We start from the raw sequence: 20,396 nt of genomic DNA on the forward strand, positions 1-20,396 counted from the left end.
CAATTTTTTGTGTATGCTTTTGATTATATTAGTAATTTTTGTGAAAATTTGCTATATATATTTTTATAAATACTTTCCAAAAAAATCACCCATACCATTATTTGATAGAAAAATTCATCGATATTCTCTGTTATGTTCATATTATGTATATTGTTTTATAAAATAAACTATTATTTAACAAAATATAAAATATATATTTTATCAGCATTTCCTATTTAACTAGTAAATATGAAAATCATAAAATTCATTATTAAACTGGTTTCGTTCAACATTTTTAGTTTTGGATTACATGATTCAGCATATTTCTTTTAAATGAATACATCTTTTAATTTTTTTAACTTCTCATAGAGTAAGTGGTAGTAATCGCAAAAAATCGAAAAGGAATATGTTTATATATCTTTACGCTTCAAAAGTTTCTGAATATTTTGACATACCTTGAAAAAAATGGATGTGTGTGTATGTGTGTGTGCGTGCGGATACAAATTTTTGTCGACGATTTCGGGAAAGCCAATCAACCGATTTGAATAATTCAAAAAATATTCGATTCGTATTGGTAAGAAGACGTGCTGAGTAGTTTTTGGCGATGGCAGGTCTAGCCGTTTCGAAGATATGGGGCATAAAGAACCAAAAATGGTAATTCAGTTTTCAAAAAAACGAAGCGTCCGATTTTAATCATTCAAAAAACATTTTACCTGTATTGACAAGATGGAGTACTGATTAAATTTTTGGGAAAGCACGTCCAGCGGTTATGGACTCCCAATAAAAATAAGTTAAAAAAATGTCATTTGGCGGTCAAATATGTTTATTAGGCATATGTACATCAAATTTATCAGATATTTTACAGAGATTTCAATAATGTGTACACATTTTGTGTATTTTTTTGGACGTGACAAGATTTTTAATTACGGTACGGGAAGTACCAGCAATTTGCCTTAGGGCACGATGCCATGTACCCCACTAGTTTATAAATTAATCGATTGTATGACCCAATTGAACATTTATGATATTAAAATTAGAAGCCATTTCAATTCATGGTAAACAAAAGTAAAATGTTTCGAAAATGCATCGAAAATCGTATTTCCACGTGTGGATCACACCAAAAATCGTCAATTTTGTGTGGGTTAAAATTAAAACATAATTATAAATGGGAACATAATTATAGAAAATTGAAACATAATGATTTTAAAAAAAGGCAATGTCAAATTACTGAGTCTATAATAATTGGCGAATGGACTAAAGTACATAATTTTAGTATAAACCAAATAAATCGGTCTAGATAACACATAACATGGGTGAGCACGTGGTCTTCAACGTGTTAATATTGCATAAATTAAAACAATATTTTATTTAATAATAATATAAAATTATATAAAATATAATAATAATAATAATAATAATAATAATTTATTGATAAATCAATTATAGAAAATATATAAAAGTACAGCAATTAATCAGACAAGCTTATATCTTCATGTTTAGTTTCATTTTCAGTAAATTGAGCAACATACTATATTGTGCGATATAAATGACTAAATGTTTATCAGTCAGCTATATATATATATATATATATATATATATATATATATATACATGCATAAATATAATTTGTACCTTAAATATGGATCCACAATAGACGCCATTAATAACTGCAAAAAAGGAGTCTTCATACACTTCACCACCACTTCAACACTGTGTTCATATAATTGTAATAAAATTGTAACACTTGTCACTTTTATATTATTTCAATGATTTGTTCTTGTCAATTTCAATTAACACATCATATTAATTATTTTATAAAAACACCAATCTACACACACTTGATTCTTAAATATCTTCTCCTTTGATATGGTATAATTTGTGAATTATAATTAGGCTTATTGCATCCAATTTTGCAAGTGAAACTGAAACTGTTTTGTGTATATTCAATCATAGAAATTCCTTATGTAATATGTATAAAGGCGGGTTTAAGTCTCCAGAGTCAAATTTTATTTTATTTTTTATGTAATGGAATATTTCTACCAAAATTAAAAGGAATTGCAATATCCATGACCATCAAATTAGATAGATGCAATTTTTACACTCTTAAACCATAAAAAGACAATGAAATTTACTGAGAAGCGCAAGTCGTCGGATAAAAAGAATTGAATCAAAGTAGATACAACCAAGTTCAAAATTGAATTAGGGTAAGTGGCATTTTGTCGTTCTATAAAATTTCCAACTGCTCATTTCGGAAGTATTGTTTTCGCTTTCCACTTGAATTTTTGAAATCGGTTCAGCCGTTTTTTAAAAAAAACGTTGAGCATATACAAATTACAAAATATATTTTCTGAAATATATGGCTCATTCATTTTACTCAAAGGCAGGTCCACCTCCACCTCGAGACTCAACATTCTGTGTAACGTAGAATCTTAGATTTGACAGAAGAATAAAGTTTGTGATGAAACTTTAAATATTGTGTTGTAAATTTTGCCTTGCAGCGGAGTTTCTTCGAGAGATAAGAACACTATTAGTCCTTTAGCCTTTTTAACAGTACTTATCTTAATTCACAGTTTTAATAAATGGAGAATTATATGAATATGAGGACGTTGAAATAATATGATCTCTTTGTTGTTAATTAAACAGTACTGATATGGCCGATGCTGCTTTGAAGAATGAATTTTGCAATGTGCGATTTCCTGGAGAATAGTCGTTCATCTTCGAATATCTCCGATACTCTTCGTCTATCCTAGTGGCGTTCTTAAGAATCGGAAGGATGTTGGGGTGGTGCATCGGGCATAACAATTGCTTGTTATTCTTGCAATGGTTGCAATACTTTCCAACAACCATCTAGATTTGTTATTGGGATTCCTAATTATTACATTGTCACAAAAATAGATTTATATTTTTTTCATTGTAATTTGAATTTGTGGCAATGAATTTATCAATAAGAAATTTAAAATTATCATTATCAATAGGAAATTTAGAATTAGCATTTTAAGAATCCTCGTTTTTATAATATAACACCTACATTCTATTTTTAACTTCTCGTAGGATAAGTTACAATATATAGTAATCGCAAAAAAATCGAAAATGGAAATTTTTACCTATATATATTTATGTTTCAAAGGTTTCTGAACATTGTGGAATACCTTAGAAAAAATGGATGAATGTGTGTGTGTGTGCGTGTGTGTATGTGAGTGCAGATACAAATTTTCGTCGACGATTTTGAGAACACGGATCAACCGATTTGAATAATTTAAAAAACATTCGATTCGTATTGATAAGGAGACGTTTTTGTCAAAGGCAGATCTAGCCGTTACAAAAATACGGAGCAAAAAGTGCCAAAAACGGCAACTCAGTTTTTAAGACAATGGTGCGTCCGATATTGATAATTCAAAAAACATTTTACTTGTATCGACAAGATGAAAAACTGATCAAATTTTTGGGAAGGCAGGTCTAGCGGTTTCAGAGATCTAGTAAAGAAAGTAAAATAATGCCATTTGGCGGTCAAAAATGATCATTAGACATATGCACATCAAATTATCAGATATTTTATGGAGATTTTTATAATATGTATCAATTTTGTTTACATTTTTTTGGGTTCCGTAACATCGTTTGCCTGTTAGACAGCGACGCGGCGCTTACGCGCTTTGATATTTCGTCTCTATGTAGCTAAAGCAATGCGATTGCTTTGAAAAAAAAGTTCAAAATATTCAAAACTAAATAAACACTTAATTTTCAAACATTCCAAAAAAGTCAATTTTTTCAAAGTTTAAAAAAAAATCATTTTTAATAATTTTAAGCAATTTGCCTTAAGGTACGATGCCATACACCATTCTTGTTAATTCATTCAGTTATTCTTGTAATGGTTGCAATACGTTCCAACAATCATCTAGATTTATCCTTGAGATTCCTGCTATTTCATTAGCACAAAAATAAATTTACATTTCTTCATTGTAATTTGAATTTGTGACAATGAATTTATCAATAGGAAATTTAGAATCATAATTATCAATAGGAAGTTTAGAATTAGTATTAAGAATCTCTGTTTTTATAATATATCACCTAGATTCTAATTTCTTTTATTAGATAAATATTATCTTCTTTAGCATTTAGAAGAGACGACATAAAATTGAGTTTTTTTTAAACATGCACGATATAAATAAAAAAATTGTACAATTTTTACTTTGACTGTGAAAGTGTCTTTCTAGATTTCCATAATGCTATAGATAGTATAAGTTATGTACAAAGTCCAATCAAGTCATCATTCAAGTCAAGCTCTAAACAACTAAATACTGTTTCATATGCTCAAATTTAATGACACTTTTTGTGTCCTGGCTTATATTTGTGTATATATAAGCGTGATTTGAGTTGATGTGATTTCTGTTTCAAATCATTCAAATCAGGAATCAAATTCATTTCAAATAGGATAAATTCATTTCAAATAGGATAAACTCATTTTCAAATAGGATTTCGAACATAAAATTCTTAATCTAAATATGACAGTTCTTGTAAGATTATTCCCCTATCTCTGTTCTTGTAAGATTATTCCCCTATCTCTGTTTATACATAATTGAAAAAAATAAAAGAATAAATAAGTTAAGTATCAGATAATTTATTATATACAAGATAAAACGCACATTTTTTGCACAAGTCAGGTATTTAATTAATTAGAAAACCTTGGTAAAATATCTACAATTATTAATTAATCATAATTTTTTATTTTGAAGTCCATATATTATCATAATAGTTTTATTACCACATGTTTGGCAAATATACAATAAAAAATTATCTAACTTTATTTACAAAATGGTACGATAGTACCAAAGATTAGCAACAAAACACTACTTAAATGAATTATATTCATATACAGAGATATTGGTCTGGGTAAAATTAATCTGCACAAGTAACATGTGCATCTCAAACTAAGTGTTAATACTTAATGAAACTAAAAAAAAAAAAACAAATATATAAATTAGAAAATAATGATACTTATCACTCAAAAACTCATACTTTTATATTTTTTTCCATTTCAGATTTATCAAAAAACATACACTTATTACTCCACTTCCTTGCACAACATTTGTATCACATAATTTATATACAAAAAAATATACACGACGGCACATCTTCATTGTAAGGTTCTTGAACACCATTCTAATTAATTGTTCAGACTGCACTTCTGTCGAACTAGTTTTGTTCACCCACAAGTACTTTCAGTTTAGTCAGTCACATAATCAAATTCATATTTTAGGCACTATCATTGGTTTTCAACATTACTTTTCCTGCTGCTTGTTGTTGATTCAACATAGCTTCTTGCATATCACGTAATTGTCTTCGGCGCTTTTTACTCCATAGCTCATGGCAGTCTTGTCCTTTCGGTAGATCAGGAGCCGGCATTCTGGAATAAGAAATTGTTTGATGATGTTTATTGATTCCTCTAAACAGTGTTAAATTTTTTTATTCAATTTAAAGATTTTTTTTAAAACACATGGATCAATTTCATCAAATAAAATAACAGAACTGAATAAATTTTGAAACTGAACGTAAATACATACACAGTAGTACCCCTACTTATAAATGACATGATATACAAGTGTTTGGGAATACGATCCACCAAAGCAGCGATTTGTTGCTTTGACATACAATCAAAAATGAAGATCTGAGCTTTAAGCGAGAAAGAATTCTCTAGAAAAACGTTAATGACAAAATAAAAATATGAAAAATTACATCAGTTTCATCATTATTTTGGCTGTTTTATGAAACTCAACTTACATTAAAAGTGATTGTACAGTTATATGTTGATTTTGTGCTTTTTTGCTTTTTGTACATTTAGAAAATATTGTTTACTTTTATACCATGGGTCCAAATAAAAAGAGCCGTTTCTCTTGACTGAAAGCATGACATTATTGAAAAATATGAGGATGAGAAGGATGTACGAGCATAACACATCATAGATATGTACTGTGTTTAAACAAAAGGGGTAGATAAAGGGTATAACTCCAACCTTACAATAATTTATATAAATAAAAATCACTTCGAAAAAGTTGTAACAGTTCTAACATGAAAGTTCTAACAATTTATACAACAGTTAATTCATTCTATGCTTACTTCTCTGGCTGCACATGCTTCAACCAGGCTGACTTCAAAGCATCTTCAGCAGTAATCCTCTTATCAGGATCCAATTCTAACATTTTATCTAAAAGATCTATAGCTGAAGAAGGCATGAAAACAAATTCTTCTCTCAGTCTCCTCCGATGAATCTTTTTAGGCTTGAGGGAGTGGAATAAGGGCAGGTTAATCACAGATGGCCATACCGCCGGAGACGGAGTACCACAAATGCGAGATATTATTTCCAATTGAATTATTTCTGTATTTGCCTGTAAAAGATAAGATATGTACAGAATACAATTTTTAATAATCAAATATTATTAAAATTATTAAACAAAGTGTAAGTGTAGCTTTATAAATAATTGGCTTAAGAATTGAGATTAAGCAAGGACAATTGAAGGAAAGTTCTTATAAATAAATGAGTTTATTTAAAATCGTCAACAAATTATTTTTAAATTCCCGTAGGGTAAGTTATTGTAATGGGCCGAAAATCGGAATTGAAAATTTTTACATTTCTCGACGTTTTGAAGGTTTCTGAACGATTTGGCATACCTCAGAAAAAATGGATGTGTGTGTGTGTGTATGTATGGATACAAATTTTCGCCCACGTTTTCGGGCGTACGGATCAACCGATTTGAATGGTTCAAAAAACATTCGATTCCCATTGATAGGGAAAAGAGCTGATTAGTTTTTGGCAAAGGCAGGTCCAGCCGTTTCGGAAATACGGAGCAAAGAGTGCAGAAAATAGAAATCGACTTTTTGAGAGAACGAATCCGATTTGAATTGTCTAAAAAACATTCAATTAGTAATGATTGGGAGAAGTGTTTATTAGTTTTTAGCAAAGGCAGGCCCAGCCATTTTGAAGATACGGAGCTAAATATGTAAAAAATGGCAATTTTTGAGAGAACTAAGCGTCCCAGTTAAATGATTCAAAGAACTTTCTGCTTGTCTTAATAAAATAATTGATTTTGGGAAAAAAATTTTGTTCTTTTTTTTTTTTTTTTTTTAGTTTTTTGTATATCGAAAATATTTCAGATTTTATTTTTAATTCTGACTATAGTTCTAATATACTTTACAAATAATTTCAACTCTGCAATTCAGTTTATATAATTCTTATAAATATTAGACAATGTTACAATATTTATAATAATCTATTTGAAAACATTCAGTATTCCACGAACATTTCGTTACGGTACGGGAAGTTCCAGCAATTTGCCTTAAGGCACGATGCCATAATTGCCTCAAGACAGAATTCCACTTACAGCTAGTTTAACAATTAATTTCAAAAGAATCTTTAACAGCATCCTTAATAAAAACTAATTGGCACAACTCCTAACTGATTTTTTTTAAGTTGTTGAATTATTAAAATTAGTTTACAACTTTTGACTAAAATGTTGAACAATTTTGTACTCATCCGCTAACTCTAAAGCGGCTATAAGAAATGGCTTTTATATTGTTGCAATTGGTGAAATCTATATTTAAAAAAACATTGACAAAAAGGCAAATCCTCATATATATATATATATACACACTCATATATATATATATATATATATATATATATATATATATACAATTTTGCTATCAAGAGATGAAAAATGTCTCGGGAATCGCACTTCCTAGTAAAATCATAAATTGTATCTTCAGGTTAACTAAGTAAAAACGATTTTGAACGGTTCAGAATTTTTCAGATAAAATTTTGATGAAAAATTTATCCCTTATTTACTGATAAACTATAAAGAAACAGCTCGACCGATCGTCGCAAAATATTTATCATATTATCCTTAACGAAGTTTATTGAATGCCTTTTAAATTTTAAAATACCGCTTTTGACCATTTTTTTGGCGCATATACTTTGAAAATTTCTAATAATAAACGATTCAGAATGACTTGCAACTTCCAGAAAAAAAGATTAACAAATAAGATTTTCTTGCAAAAATCATTCACTTACATTCAAATCATTTTAATAATCTCACTTGTGGATAAAAAATTATGAGCACATTGGTGAATATGAAAATAATTAAATAATTGGTGTACTTACTTGAAATAATGGCTTTTTCAAAAATAATTCACCTAATATACAACCACAACTCCAAACATCAATTGCTGGTCCATATCGTTCTTCTCCTAGAAGTAATTCTGGTGGTCGATACCATAATGTAATAACCTAAAAAATAGATTATTCGGTAATACATATAAACAATAATTAATTACAGTATTATATATATATGCAAACCTTATTAGTATACGGCCTTTGTCTATCTTCAGCATTATACAGTCTAGCTAAACCAAAATCAGCCAATTTCACTTCCCCTCTGGACATAATTTTTTCATGAGCAAAAACAAATACATAAATATAAAATGATAAAAGTCACTACCCACCTATTATTCATTAATATATTACTACATTTTATATCACGATGTAAAAAATTTCTTTTATGACAATAATTTAATCCATCTAGAAGCTGTTTCATAATGCTTGCATTATTATATTCATTGAAATCTACCATTCCTGATTCTAAAAGTCCCATTAAATCATGATCCATATATTCAAAAACTAAATAAAATGATCCTTTGTCCTAAAAATGCAAATATAATAGTTTATTATTCAAAATATGAATTTTGTGTTAAGTTATAGGGCTTACTTTTCTGAAATCTGTAGCATCCTGTTTATCTGTTACAATTTCTCGTAAATTAACAATATTTCTATGATTCAGCTGCCGTAATATCTTGATTTCACGAACTGCTGTTATAGGAAAGCCTTCTTTTTCATGTTCTAAACGAACCTTTTTTAATGCGACTAGTTCATCAGTTCTATTGTCTTTTGCTTTGTAAACCTAAAAAAATACATAAAGTGAAAATATTCAAATACATAAACACATAAATTTATGTAATAAGATATGTGTTAGAAATAAAGCTATAGTAAGTATTAGGGTTTGTCGGTTTTCAAAAACCGTTTTTTTGGCGAAAATTATGGAATTCGAAAACTGGTTTTTTAGTGAAAAAAGTCGGTTTTCACTGTATAAATGGAAAATGATAAATATATCCAAATAAAGATAGATGAAAGCGTTTTGATTCTTGAAATGATATCGGTTCAATAGCATTTGATATCTTATCAGTCTGCAGTGGTTCCCAGAAAAGGTTTGTTTATATTAATTTAGATTTTTATACCAGTGTATATTTTAATTTCAATCAGTGTGACTTCTTCTTGAAGAATTAACTTCCTCTACTCAAACTTTAAAAACAGAGTTTTAAACCCTAGAAGTCACAAATTAAAGAACAAAAAACTTATAATTATAATTATTATTATATATCAGACTTTAAAAACAATTAAGCATAATTTGGTCGCAAGTATGGGAGTATTTTCTATTTCAGAAAATTTTGTGAGTAAACAATAAAGGACACGTCCAAGTAGCAATTTGATAGACGTTCTCAGTTTTTTTAAATCATATTTAAATCCTATTAAACAAAAAAACAAGTAGAATGTTTAAAATTAATTAATTAAAATTGCTCGGAACAGACAATACGCGAGTTTAGCTTAATTTAAAACTAAACATGATATTAAGTATGTATCAACATGTATCTAATATTTTTTTTATTTTTTTCAATGAGTGTTTTTTATTTAAAAATGTATTATTTTTATTTATTCGAAAACTTTCCTTTCACAAAAATATTTTCTTCTTATATGTGAAAATGATGCATGAATAACGAATAATTATTTTCAAAGTTATTTAACCACGATAAACTATTATTTTTTAGTTCTACTAATTAAAATTAAAATAATTTTGTTTTTATCTATAAAATTGAACAATAAATAAATTCTGTCAAATACTGCTCTAAATTACACTAAATTTGCGGATAAATTACAGGATATTCGAGCAAAAATATTTTCTATATAAAATTCGAAACCGGTTTTTTAGTAAAATTAAAATTCGAAAACCGGTTTTCTGAAATGTTGGTTTTTGTATAAACCCTAGGTAAGTATGCTATATTACTGATGTAATCCTTGGTATTATTTAAACATGCAAGACTATTGTAAAGAAGCAATTTATCTTACTTATTCAAATTATAGGATACTTACTTGTCCATAAGTGCCCTCACCAATTTGTTCAATCATTTGGAATACCTCAACACACCTTTCACCCCAATCTCTGCCTGATAATTGACCTTGTCCTAAAACAGCATTAGGACTTGACAAGATCACACGTGATGTTCTTCTCCGTAATATTTTAGGTCTCTTATGCTTCATCTAAAATTTAAAAAAAAGGGAGAATAAACCTTATATGTAAATCAGCTTAAAAAAATGTTACATACAAAAATATGATGAGAATATGGAATTCATATCAAGCTTAGAAAAACAATTTTATTATTTTCAATAATAAAATTGTTGATATTTTAATAGTAGTTGTAAGTGGCATTTTGTCTAATGCATCAATTTCATGACATGTGTACATAATCGGATTAAATCAATAAGTATTCAATATCTTAATTGATAATTTATTTAGAATTGCTGTACAGCGTCACAATAAGAGAAACTATTGCAGATTACTCAATTTTGCGCAATATTTTTATAACACATTCTAAAAAGCAATCATGTGCCTGATACATACAGGGAGTATTTTTTCTAAAAGCGCGGCCGATTAATTCAAATTACAAATATTTTTTAGAAATGAACCACTGCTTGTAGGACAATAATTTTTTAGTATGCTCATTAAGTTCCGGAACAAAAATTCTTTAAGATCGTTGAAAAAAAAATTGATTACAAAGAAACGGCCCAGCCTTCTTTGTCAAAATGCGATTTTCAAATGACTTTTGAATAGTTTTTGAATTTTTAAAATCAGTTCATGATTTTTGGCTAAAACGTGAACGAATTCTTTTGCACTTCTCTACTTATTCTAAGAAAATGGCTCAGCGGATTGTATAAAAAAAACTAACCAAAGCTAATCTTCATCAAGTTGCATCAAATGGATTTTAAAATTTTGAAATCAGTTACATACAATACAACACACACATACAGTAGAACCTCGATTATCCGGACCTCGGTTATACGGATTCGCGATTATCCGGACATAATCGCGTCGGAACATGCATATTCTGATGTGCATATATACATTAATACATTCTCTGTTTTGACGTGCATATATACATTTTTAAAGGGTGGTGTTATCCCTTAAAGATAAAATAAATATTATAGAATCATTAAAAAAGGCGAAACCGGCCGTAAGTTAGCTGATAGGTATGGTGTAGTATAGATACATCCACTATAAGCGATATTGAAAAGAATGCCGCTTCAATTTTGTCGTACACTTGCAAGTTAGATAGTAAAGAGGGTAGTGAAAATCGGAAAATGGTTAAGAGACCGAAAAATGAACTCTTAGAAGAAGCTCTATATTGTTGGTTTTTACAAAAACGATCAACAAATTATTTGTAAGCAACTTTTCTTCTTCATTGATACTTTACGTACCACCTCAATATTTTACCTCATGAATAATATAATATGTATAATGTAATCTAAGAAAATATGTAAGTGTTAATTTTCTAATAAACATCGATTTTTGTTGATATCTATGTATGCATTTGTTATTTTTGATAAACAAAACATTATTCTTCATAATTTGGATTATCTGGATTTTCGATTATCCGGATGCCTATCGACAACAATTAGACCGGATAATCGAGGTTCTACTGTACATACTTTTTCCAAATTTGGTCTCATTCGATTGAAAATTACATAAAACGTCGAGAAAAAATTAACAATATCGGATCGGACTTTCTAGCGAATATAAACTCTTCTTTGAGAAGTTAATAAATTAGTCACAAAAATGAAAACATAAGTAGTAATCCTAATAAATCATACACAAAGTTTGTTTTCAATGTGCTATAAAGAGCAGATGTAACTCAAAAAAAATCTCACCATAGTTCCACCTCTAGGAGACGGGCCTAAACCTGCAGCCCTTTGAACAGAATTCATAGAATGAACACCATGACCTTTAGATCCAGAACTGCCAAATGTTGGAGGTGTGCCTCCAGTGGTATCGTCGTCTTCGCCACTTAAGTCTTCTGTGCCAGGAACCATTGGAGGCATTGGTAAATTCATAATACCTAATTGAAAAATATTTGTAAATATATATGTACATACGCACATCAAATTTTAAAAGCATTAACATTATTCCTATTTATTAACTTCCCGAAGGAGAAGTTTATGTTTTCATCAAAAAATCTGATTTGCTAATTTTATGTTTTCTCGACGTTTCAAGCCATTCTGAAACGAATGAGACCAAATTTGGAGAAATTGTGTGTGTGTGAACAGATTTTTTGCCGTAAATCGACCTTTGCTCAAAAACGCCTAGACCGATTTCAAAAATTTAAAAGCCATTTGATGTATCTCGATGAGGAAAATGTGTTAAACATTTCGTCCATATTTAACCTCGAACTACCGAACCGATTTTTAAAAATCAAAAACTGTTCGAAAGATATTAGTTGGGAAGGATACTCCATAGTTTCAGATAAAAATCTACCGAGCCGTTTTCTTGTAATTAACTGTTGAAAAAAAAATTGGATCCGATTTTTATGGAACTTTTTTTGCCGATATATATCATGGTCTTATAGAACTTACTGAAATATTACTCCCTTACGACAAGTAATTTAATTTAAAAAATTCAAAGTTTCCGAAAATGAGTAGTATTTTTGACCTTTGATAAAAGAAAAATTAGCCGATTTACTTGGTATAACGAGACAGTACTTGGTCTTAATGAACATACTAAACCATTAAAGTCCTACGCAAACTGGTTCAATTATAAAAATTATTGATTTTTACCACCCGAAATACTTTTAATAACTCATAAATTAATTTTCTTTTTTTCATGAAGTCGATTATTTACACATATTGGGAAAATCATGTATCTTGCCTCAAGGCAAAATACCAATACCAACTAGTTAAATGTTAAGATTGTAAGTTCAAATCGCGAGATTTATCATACATTATATTTTCCGTTTCATGTTGAAAAAATATATTTGTAATGTAATCACTAGCTATCTTCGAGACACCAAAGAACGTACATATGTTTCGACACAGATTCTGATTAGAATCTTTTGAATGCGCGACGAAATTCTAAGCTGTGATGAATGTTAATAATTCAACCGCTTATCGTAGGCTTGTAATATATTGGTATGCCATTTGATCAAAATGGTTAAAAAAAATTTAGATTCAATTTCGAAAAAACGGCCTGGCCGATCTTTACTAAGAACTAATCAACGCGGTTCCCAACCAATATCTTTCAAACAATTTGAATTTTTAAAATCGATTCAAAATTGTGCGCTAAAATGTAGACAAAAAATTTTAAACTTTTCTGATAATTACAAAGCAACGGCTTGGCCGATTGTCGCCAAAACTGACCAACGCTAAGAATCTTTATTAGGTTACATCAATTGGATTTTATATGTTTGAAATCGGTCTCATTCGATTCTAAACGTCGACGAAAGCTCAAAAATTGCTCACATACATATACACATATTTGATCTCATTCGATTCAGAATGATTTGCGACGTCGAGAAAATATAAAATTAGCATTCGATTTTCTTCGCGAAAACACTTCTTCAGAATGTTAATAATACAGCAATCATAAAATTCTTACCTTTCTTAACAGGTGCTGGCGCAGGTTTCGTAGGAGTTTTGTTGATTACTTTAGGTTGAGCTTGAGGTTGTGGTTGTGTTTGTGGTTGGGACTTAGGTGGGCTAGGAGTACGACTAGGAGGAGAGGCCATATTTTCTAATTCTGCTGATGTCAGACCCGGAGGCATTGGCAACTTTGTTAGATTTTTGGGTTGATTATTAGCAACTGCTGGTACTGTATTAGAATTGTTCACCTGTTGTAAGAAAAAAAAAAATAGATTAAATCAGATACATTTCAATTGAATCATGAACCTAATATTCTGAATATTTTTATATGTTTCATCAAATTACCATAAATAAAATTTAACAAACTGTATTACCTTATTTACTGCTGGCTGCAAATTTGCAATAACCTTCCCAGGTGTAGGTGGAGTTTGAACAAGAGTATTTGTGACCGGTGTCAAACTCTTAGGAGTTGTATTTTTAACAACATTGTTGACTATGGAATTTTCCACAACTGGCTCATCAGGAACAGTGGTACTGTCATTAACAGGCTCCGTATTTTCTATATTAATTTGAATATTCGCAATATCATCTGTTTTATTATTTGAATTTGAATTATCTACTTCATCCATGTTTGGTTTCATTTCTTCTATATTAGTAGGCATTGGTATGTCGTCAATGTTCATAGGCATTGAATTTGAATCATCCATTGTTAAAATTTCACCATTTTCTTTGGCCGGTGTACCTTGAGTAACGGAGTTAGTTTCTGAATTAACTTTATCTTCAGTTGTATTTGTAGAATCTTCAGTGGCAGGTTGTGATTCTTCTTTATTTTCAATTAACTGTTTCCATGCCTAAAGCATTTATTGAAAAAAAAATTATATACAAAGTAAAAAAAAAAGAAGGTAAATACAGGAATAGAACAAACCTTAGCTCGTTTGTATCTGTCTTTCACTAATTCTGCAAATAAACTAGTATCACTGATTTTGGCTTTGTCTATCCTTCTAGCAATGGCAATTGGCGATATTTCTGGAGGACTTTTTGGTGATTTTGATCTCGATTTTATCGTTTTTCCTCTTGACCTTGATCGTGATTTCCGTAGCCTAGTGGACGAACTTGGTTTTTGTAATATTGGAGATTGTGGACTAAATGATCTCCTGGACACACGCCTAGTTCTGAAACATTTTAAAAAAATTCATTGATATTGCAATATACTTTCGATATATATATTATATTCTCTTCATTCTTTGAACTATTATTATTTTATATTTATTATATTTATATAATCAGGCATAACATAAATAAAAAACAAATTTCTTTTAAAAAAAAATAAAAATATATATACTGTAGTCATAGCAATCAATCACTGTAAAGTTAAGTTAAATTTTAAAACTAAAATGTATGTATAATTAAATTTGAGAAATTACAAAAAGTGATAAGTACTTACAAATTACATATCTTAGTGTTAATAACAGAAAACACAATACTCCATGGTATGAGTTTATGGTAATGCACTAAATTATATATTATAAACATTGAACTGGTTATATTTAAATACAATATGTTTAAATTATTATTTATATTTATATTTATTACTAGCTCAGTGCATTACCATAAATTCATACGATGCATTATTTTCACTATTTTTAATTTTTCGAACTCTTTGAATGAAGACTAGGACTATAGCCGAAACATATTGATTTTAGAACAAATTTTGAAAGAAAATCATGTGTTTTACTGATGTTATGCCTAATTATTAGACTCTGTTAATACATATATAAACATCAAATTCAAAAGTATACATGCATACATACAAACACACATATCATATCATTAAAATTATTTAAGCATTTGCCAAAATCTGGACTAATGACTTATTGTTCTATTAACAGATGTTTCACAATTTATAAAATATGAAAAAAAAAATCAATATAACTATGTATATGTATATGTATAACTTATGATATTTTTAAAACATTAACTGGAATTAATAGCACACAAAATATTTGAAAATTTAACTCAAGCTGCAATTTCTCTATGACAAATCCATGAAGATAAATTTGAAATGGATGCAATTTCTTGAAAATATCTTCATTAGCTTCTATAGTTACATACATTCTAATAAATTAAATCATGTAACAATTTGTTGAATAAAGTAGAAAATTATAAAGACCTGCCAAAACTAATGCAGAATTATTATATAGAAAAATAATTCATCTGGTTTGAGTTGAATTTATAGCTAATCACCTTGATCTTGAATGTATTTTATGCCTGCTTGGACTTCTTGATTTTGATCTAGATCTGACAATTATTCTACTGCTTCTTTCTCTCCTGGCGTCCCTTTCTCTGGAAATTACCACCATATTACTAGAAACATGCCGAGAACCAGCTGATCGAGATTCATGCCGCACGATACGATCTCGACTGGAGTGTCGATTTGACTCTTTTCTTCTCTTGGATGGAGGTGGTGATAAATCAAGATCTTCATTAACAGATCTGTGGTGACGGTGTGATGAACTATGGCGATGATGACACGAATCTTGATGAAAAGAATCTAAAAAATACAAATGAAATAAATTATTATATAATTATTGAATCATTTAAAATTATATTTAAAAAAAAAAAGGTTATAAAAAATTAATTGAACCATACAATAACTTTTAATTATTTCTTGTTTCTTTATTAAAAAAAACTCTCTGGGCAATCTATACTGAAACTTAGCGAGTGTAATAAACAACTAATCCTTTATATGGTTTTTCAGATGTGAAAATCGATTCAGAATTTTGTGCAAAAACAAATGTTTTATTCTATTCAACTATTAATTACAATGATTAGGAAAATGTACCATTAAATAATTGCCTACCCATCAATTTGTAAATTATAAATAACATGTAAATTTGTACCTGGACTCCTATGTTTGGAGATACTTCTACTATGCGGGTAAACCAAGTCTAAACTAGATTCATCATCTACCTCAATGGTGAAGATTTTAGTATTTCTAGTTGCTATGGGAGGTGTATGTGGTGACATATCTGATCGTCTGAAATACATAATGCTTTAATAATACAGTATTATGCAATGAATGACTTTCACATATAGGACTGATGAAGGATTTTAGGAAATTTGAAGTATAACACCTTCTTTTCTTCTGGGATTTCAGAGGAAAACATTTGGATCTGTGGCGGAATGATTTGGATTTGGATTTGGTTTTCGAATAATAGCTGCTTCTAGATTTTCTGTAAAATTATAACAAGAAAATATTAGTATGGTTAAAAATATTAATGTAATTTCTTAAATAATATGGAACAAAAAAAAATTATATATAAATACCATTTAAATGGCCATAGATAATTCTATTTCATTACAATTTACAATTTCAATGTTATGTAATTCATAATTTGTTTGAATTAAATATTAGAAATAAAAAACTTTTATATCTTAAAACAAAACTAAAGAAATTTGAACCCTGATGGCAATGTACAAGTTACTATGGTAACTATTCATTCATTAATAATCTATAGTTATACTTTCGATTGATCAAACAATTCCAGAACGCTAAAATCCTTGTACACAAAACTTTATTACTAATACAATGTTAATGGTTACTTTCATGATAAAAAATTAGTCAAACAAAAAATATTGATGTAGATAAAAAGAAATTACCTTGCAGAAGATCGAGATGGCGGAGTTTTTCTAGAAGGTGAATATGAATCATTTTCAATTAATTGTTCATCTGGACTAATGATGGATGCAGGTGAAATATCTTTTGCAGACCTAGCAGCTGCTGCAACAGGTGTTTCCCAATCACTTAAAGCCACTTCACATTTTGGAGTTCTATAACAAGAAAATTATTATAACTTCAACTAGTTATTATACTGTAAGTTTAAAAGAAATAAACAAATTCTCGGTGTAAACTTATTTTAATTTAATTGATTTTCTCTCTTAGCTCTCATATCTCTTAATTACCTCTCATAGCTTTCAATTTCTGATAATTCACTATTGCTTCCTTTTGATCTCTCTTTCTTTTTCTTCTTTTTCCCCTTTTTGTCTCTTTTATGTTTTTTTTCTTTCTTCTTCCTGTGCTTTCTATCCTCTTCATCTTCATATACAAGTGGAGAAGGTGGTGTTAGTCGCATATGTTTTCTTGAAATTGAAATTTCTTGAGGTACTATAGGTGAATATATTCTGGCATGTGATGACACAGATGTCGGTGAGTGTTTTCTAATATGAGGTTTTATTGAAGGAATATCAATATACTCCGGTATGACTCTGGATCTTTCAGCAATCCCAGAATGCCTAGAATATGATTGTTCACTAAATGGACTTTCTTCAGACTGAATTTCGCCAGCTTCTGGTGCTGATAAATCCTCACTGCTCACATCTGAATATTCAACTATTGGTCTCAGGGATGCTATCTAAAAACATAATTATTTGTTCAATAATTAAGCTTATTATGTATGAAATGGAAACAAAATAGCCAGAGCTCAATCCAAATATGAGATAATGATTTGTGTTAAAGACAACTTGTTTTTTGAAAGTTTAGTGAATTTCAATTTCAGGCTTCTTTTCAATTTACATAAACATATTTTAGTTCGAACAACAATGTTAAGAAGACTTATCTCATGGCAAACAGACCAAAAATGCAAAATTATAAAAAAATCTTAATTTTAGCATTTACCTGTGGGGTATTGTCTTTAGACCTCTTCTTCTTTTTAGTTTTCTTGCCTGTTTTATTTCTACCATGACGTTTAGTGTGTTTACTTGTTCTATCCCTATCCATTATATGTGAATCACTATTATAGTGATATTGCATGTATTTACTATCATCCAGTATCGTAATTATCTAAAAAGAATATCAGTAATATAATACCCAAACAAAATAATACTCATAATAATTTACCTGGCATTATATCAGATTGCATAAGATTAATAAAATATTTAAAACTTTGTTAACACATTTAAATATTTTTATAAAGGACTTCCATACTTCAATACTATATTATTAAACACTTATAAGAAATCAAAATGATATAATTATAAAATATCTATTTCCCAAATATTTACATAAAGACGACAGTAATATAAAATGGAAAATTATAAAGATAAAATTACATATAATATTAATACAAAATACTATTTCTAGTATTTGTCATTAAACCTTCGAATAAAACTAAGGTTAAGATTGGCGACATATAACCTACAATAAATTTCATGCAATTTGTTAAGCAATAGGTAAATTTATTTTAATAAAAAAAAGAAGATTAAAAGTTTTAGAAAGCAAATATACTAGTAATAAAAAGAATAGCATATTCTTGACTAATCTTATCTGAAGGTGAATTTTACGGTAGCCATTAGTACGGGTGGAACTGCATCGCATAGCAAAATTATTTAAAGCTATATGCATTGTAAATTTTAACATCAAATTGTAGTGAAATAAAATATATGAGGTAAGGACTCACCTGGAATCACGGCGTGAGCCGTATCCATTTATTTGTCACTTCACATTTTGTTACACATAGTTAAATGATATATCTCGATATGTGACATTTTAATTATCGGTTTATAGCTATATGAAGGTCTCTTAGTACTAAATTATTTATAAATTATATGGAGTTTGATATCATAAATCTTAAAAAAATATTCATTCAATTCGATGGAGCATGGATCATAATAATTTCTTTAGATTTAAGTGCAATAAATTGTAAGGGAATTCAATAGCCGTCTGCTATCGGCCATTGTTATACAGCAACGTCATCACCGTATGCTAAAAAAGATAAATTTAAATGGACAATTATGGTAGTATTTTATTATTAATGCGTAAAATAATGAAATTAAATAGCATATGTGCAAATAAGTTATTAGATTAAAATTAAATAATGCCAGGCGATGAAAAAAAGTTTTAATCATAATTCAGTTCGTTTAGTTGGTAGTATGGGTACAATGTAGAATAGTGGTGGGATATTTAAATTATTCTCTGATTTATGTTTAATGAATTTATTTTGACGATATGTTGAAATAAAACATGATACATAACAATATGGAAATATAGAGATTCATATATTTATTAACAATAAAACCTGAACTTGAAATAATGGAAATAAATCTAATATATTAAAAAATTTCAGCATATACAAACACTTTTAAAAAATATTCTACTAACAAACAGTTTTCAATAACAATTTCAATTTAATATTATATATACAAATTTTGATAGAATATATTAAAAAGTACAGTATAATATGCTAAACTATGAAATATTCTTATTTTGTATAATAATTTAAGCAGAATATTTATAAATGCAATAAAAAGCAATGAAACTTGAATTATCAATTATAATTTTCAAATATAAATTTAACTGAAATCCCAATGACTGTAAATTAGTTTTGTACTATAAAGATCTTTTTTTCAATTTTCATTCAGCAAGTACATACATACATACATCGTTCATACACTCTTATAAATTTACATATTTCAAATTGAATTATAAAAACAAGTAATGTAATTTCAAGAATAAAATTTAAGAGATAAAATCAAATTTTATATTTATAAAAAAAAAAACTTTTAATTTTTTGATGTATATGAATTTAGTTTTCAAAATCTTGATTTTATATATAATATAAAAAATAGAATATTTAGTAATTAATGTAAAATAATGTCTTTTCATTACTTCTGATGTGGATGACCCGCTCAT

At 28.5% G+C, this 20,396-nt stretch overlaps 1 protein-coding gene across 1 annotated transcript; it reads right to left on the reverse strand.

Annotated features, from left to right (window-relative positions):
- Positions 1-4,865: 4,865 nt before the first annotated feature.
- On the reverse strand, positions 4,866-19,548 carry LOC113371690 (cyclin-dependent kinase 12-like). Its single transcript, XM_026612342.1, has 17 exons — positions 19,165-19,548; positions 18,384-18,548; positions 17,672-18,120; positions 17,369-17,539; positions 16,609-16,745; positions 15,953-16,259; positions 14,634-14,880; positions 14,083-14,559; positions 13,725-13,956; positions 12,005-12,192; positions 10,172-10,339; positions 8,736-8,927; positions 8,473-8,669; positions 8,327-8,405; positions 8,132-8,257; positions 6,091-6,359; positions 4,866-5,380 (listed from the first exon to the last, which is right to left on the reverse strand). The coding sequence occupies exons 2-17, from the start codon at positions 18,516-18,518 to the stop codon at positions 5,230-5,232; spliced, it is 3,525 nt and encodes a 1,174-aa protein (XP_026468127.1). The 5' UTR covers positions 18,519-18,548; positions 19,165-19,548; the 3' UTR covers positions 4,866-5,229.
- Between the last annotated feature and the right edge of the window lie 848 nt (positions 19,549-20,396).

The sequence above is a fragment of the Ctenocephalides felis genome, unplaced genomic scaffold (genome assembly GCF_003426905.1).
Source record: "Ctenocephalides felis isolate EL2017-DRISC unplaced genomic scaffold, ASM342690v1 CF-g0.4_SCAFFOLD_01492, whole genome shotgun sequence".
Taxonomy (NCBI): Eukaryota; Metazoa; Arthropoda; class Insecta; order Siphonaptera; family Pulicidae; genus Ctenocephalides; species Ctenocephalides felis.

Bases quoted from the DNA above. Each gene is read 5' to 3' on its own strand.
- LOC113371690 (XM_026612342.1), bottom strand. From the start codon at position 18,518: ATGCAATATCACTATAATAGTGATTCACATATAATGGATAGGGATAGA. The intron at 8,406-8,472 runs GTGGGTAGTGAC...AATTATGTCCAG, and splicing joins AATATATTAATGAATAATAG to AGGGGAAGTGAAATTGGCTG. The intron at 5,381-6,090 runs GTAAGCATAGAA...TTCTTATTCCAG, and splicing joins AAGCATGTGCAGCCAGAGAA to AATGCCGGCTCCTGATCTAC.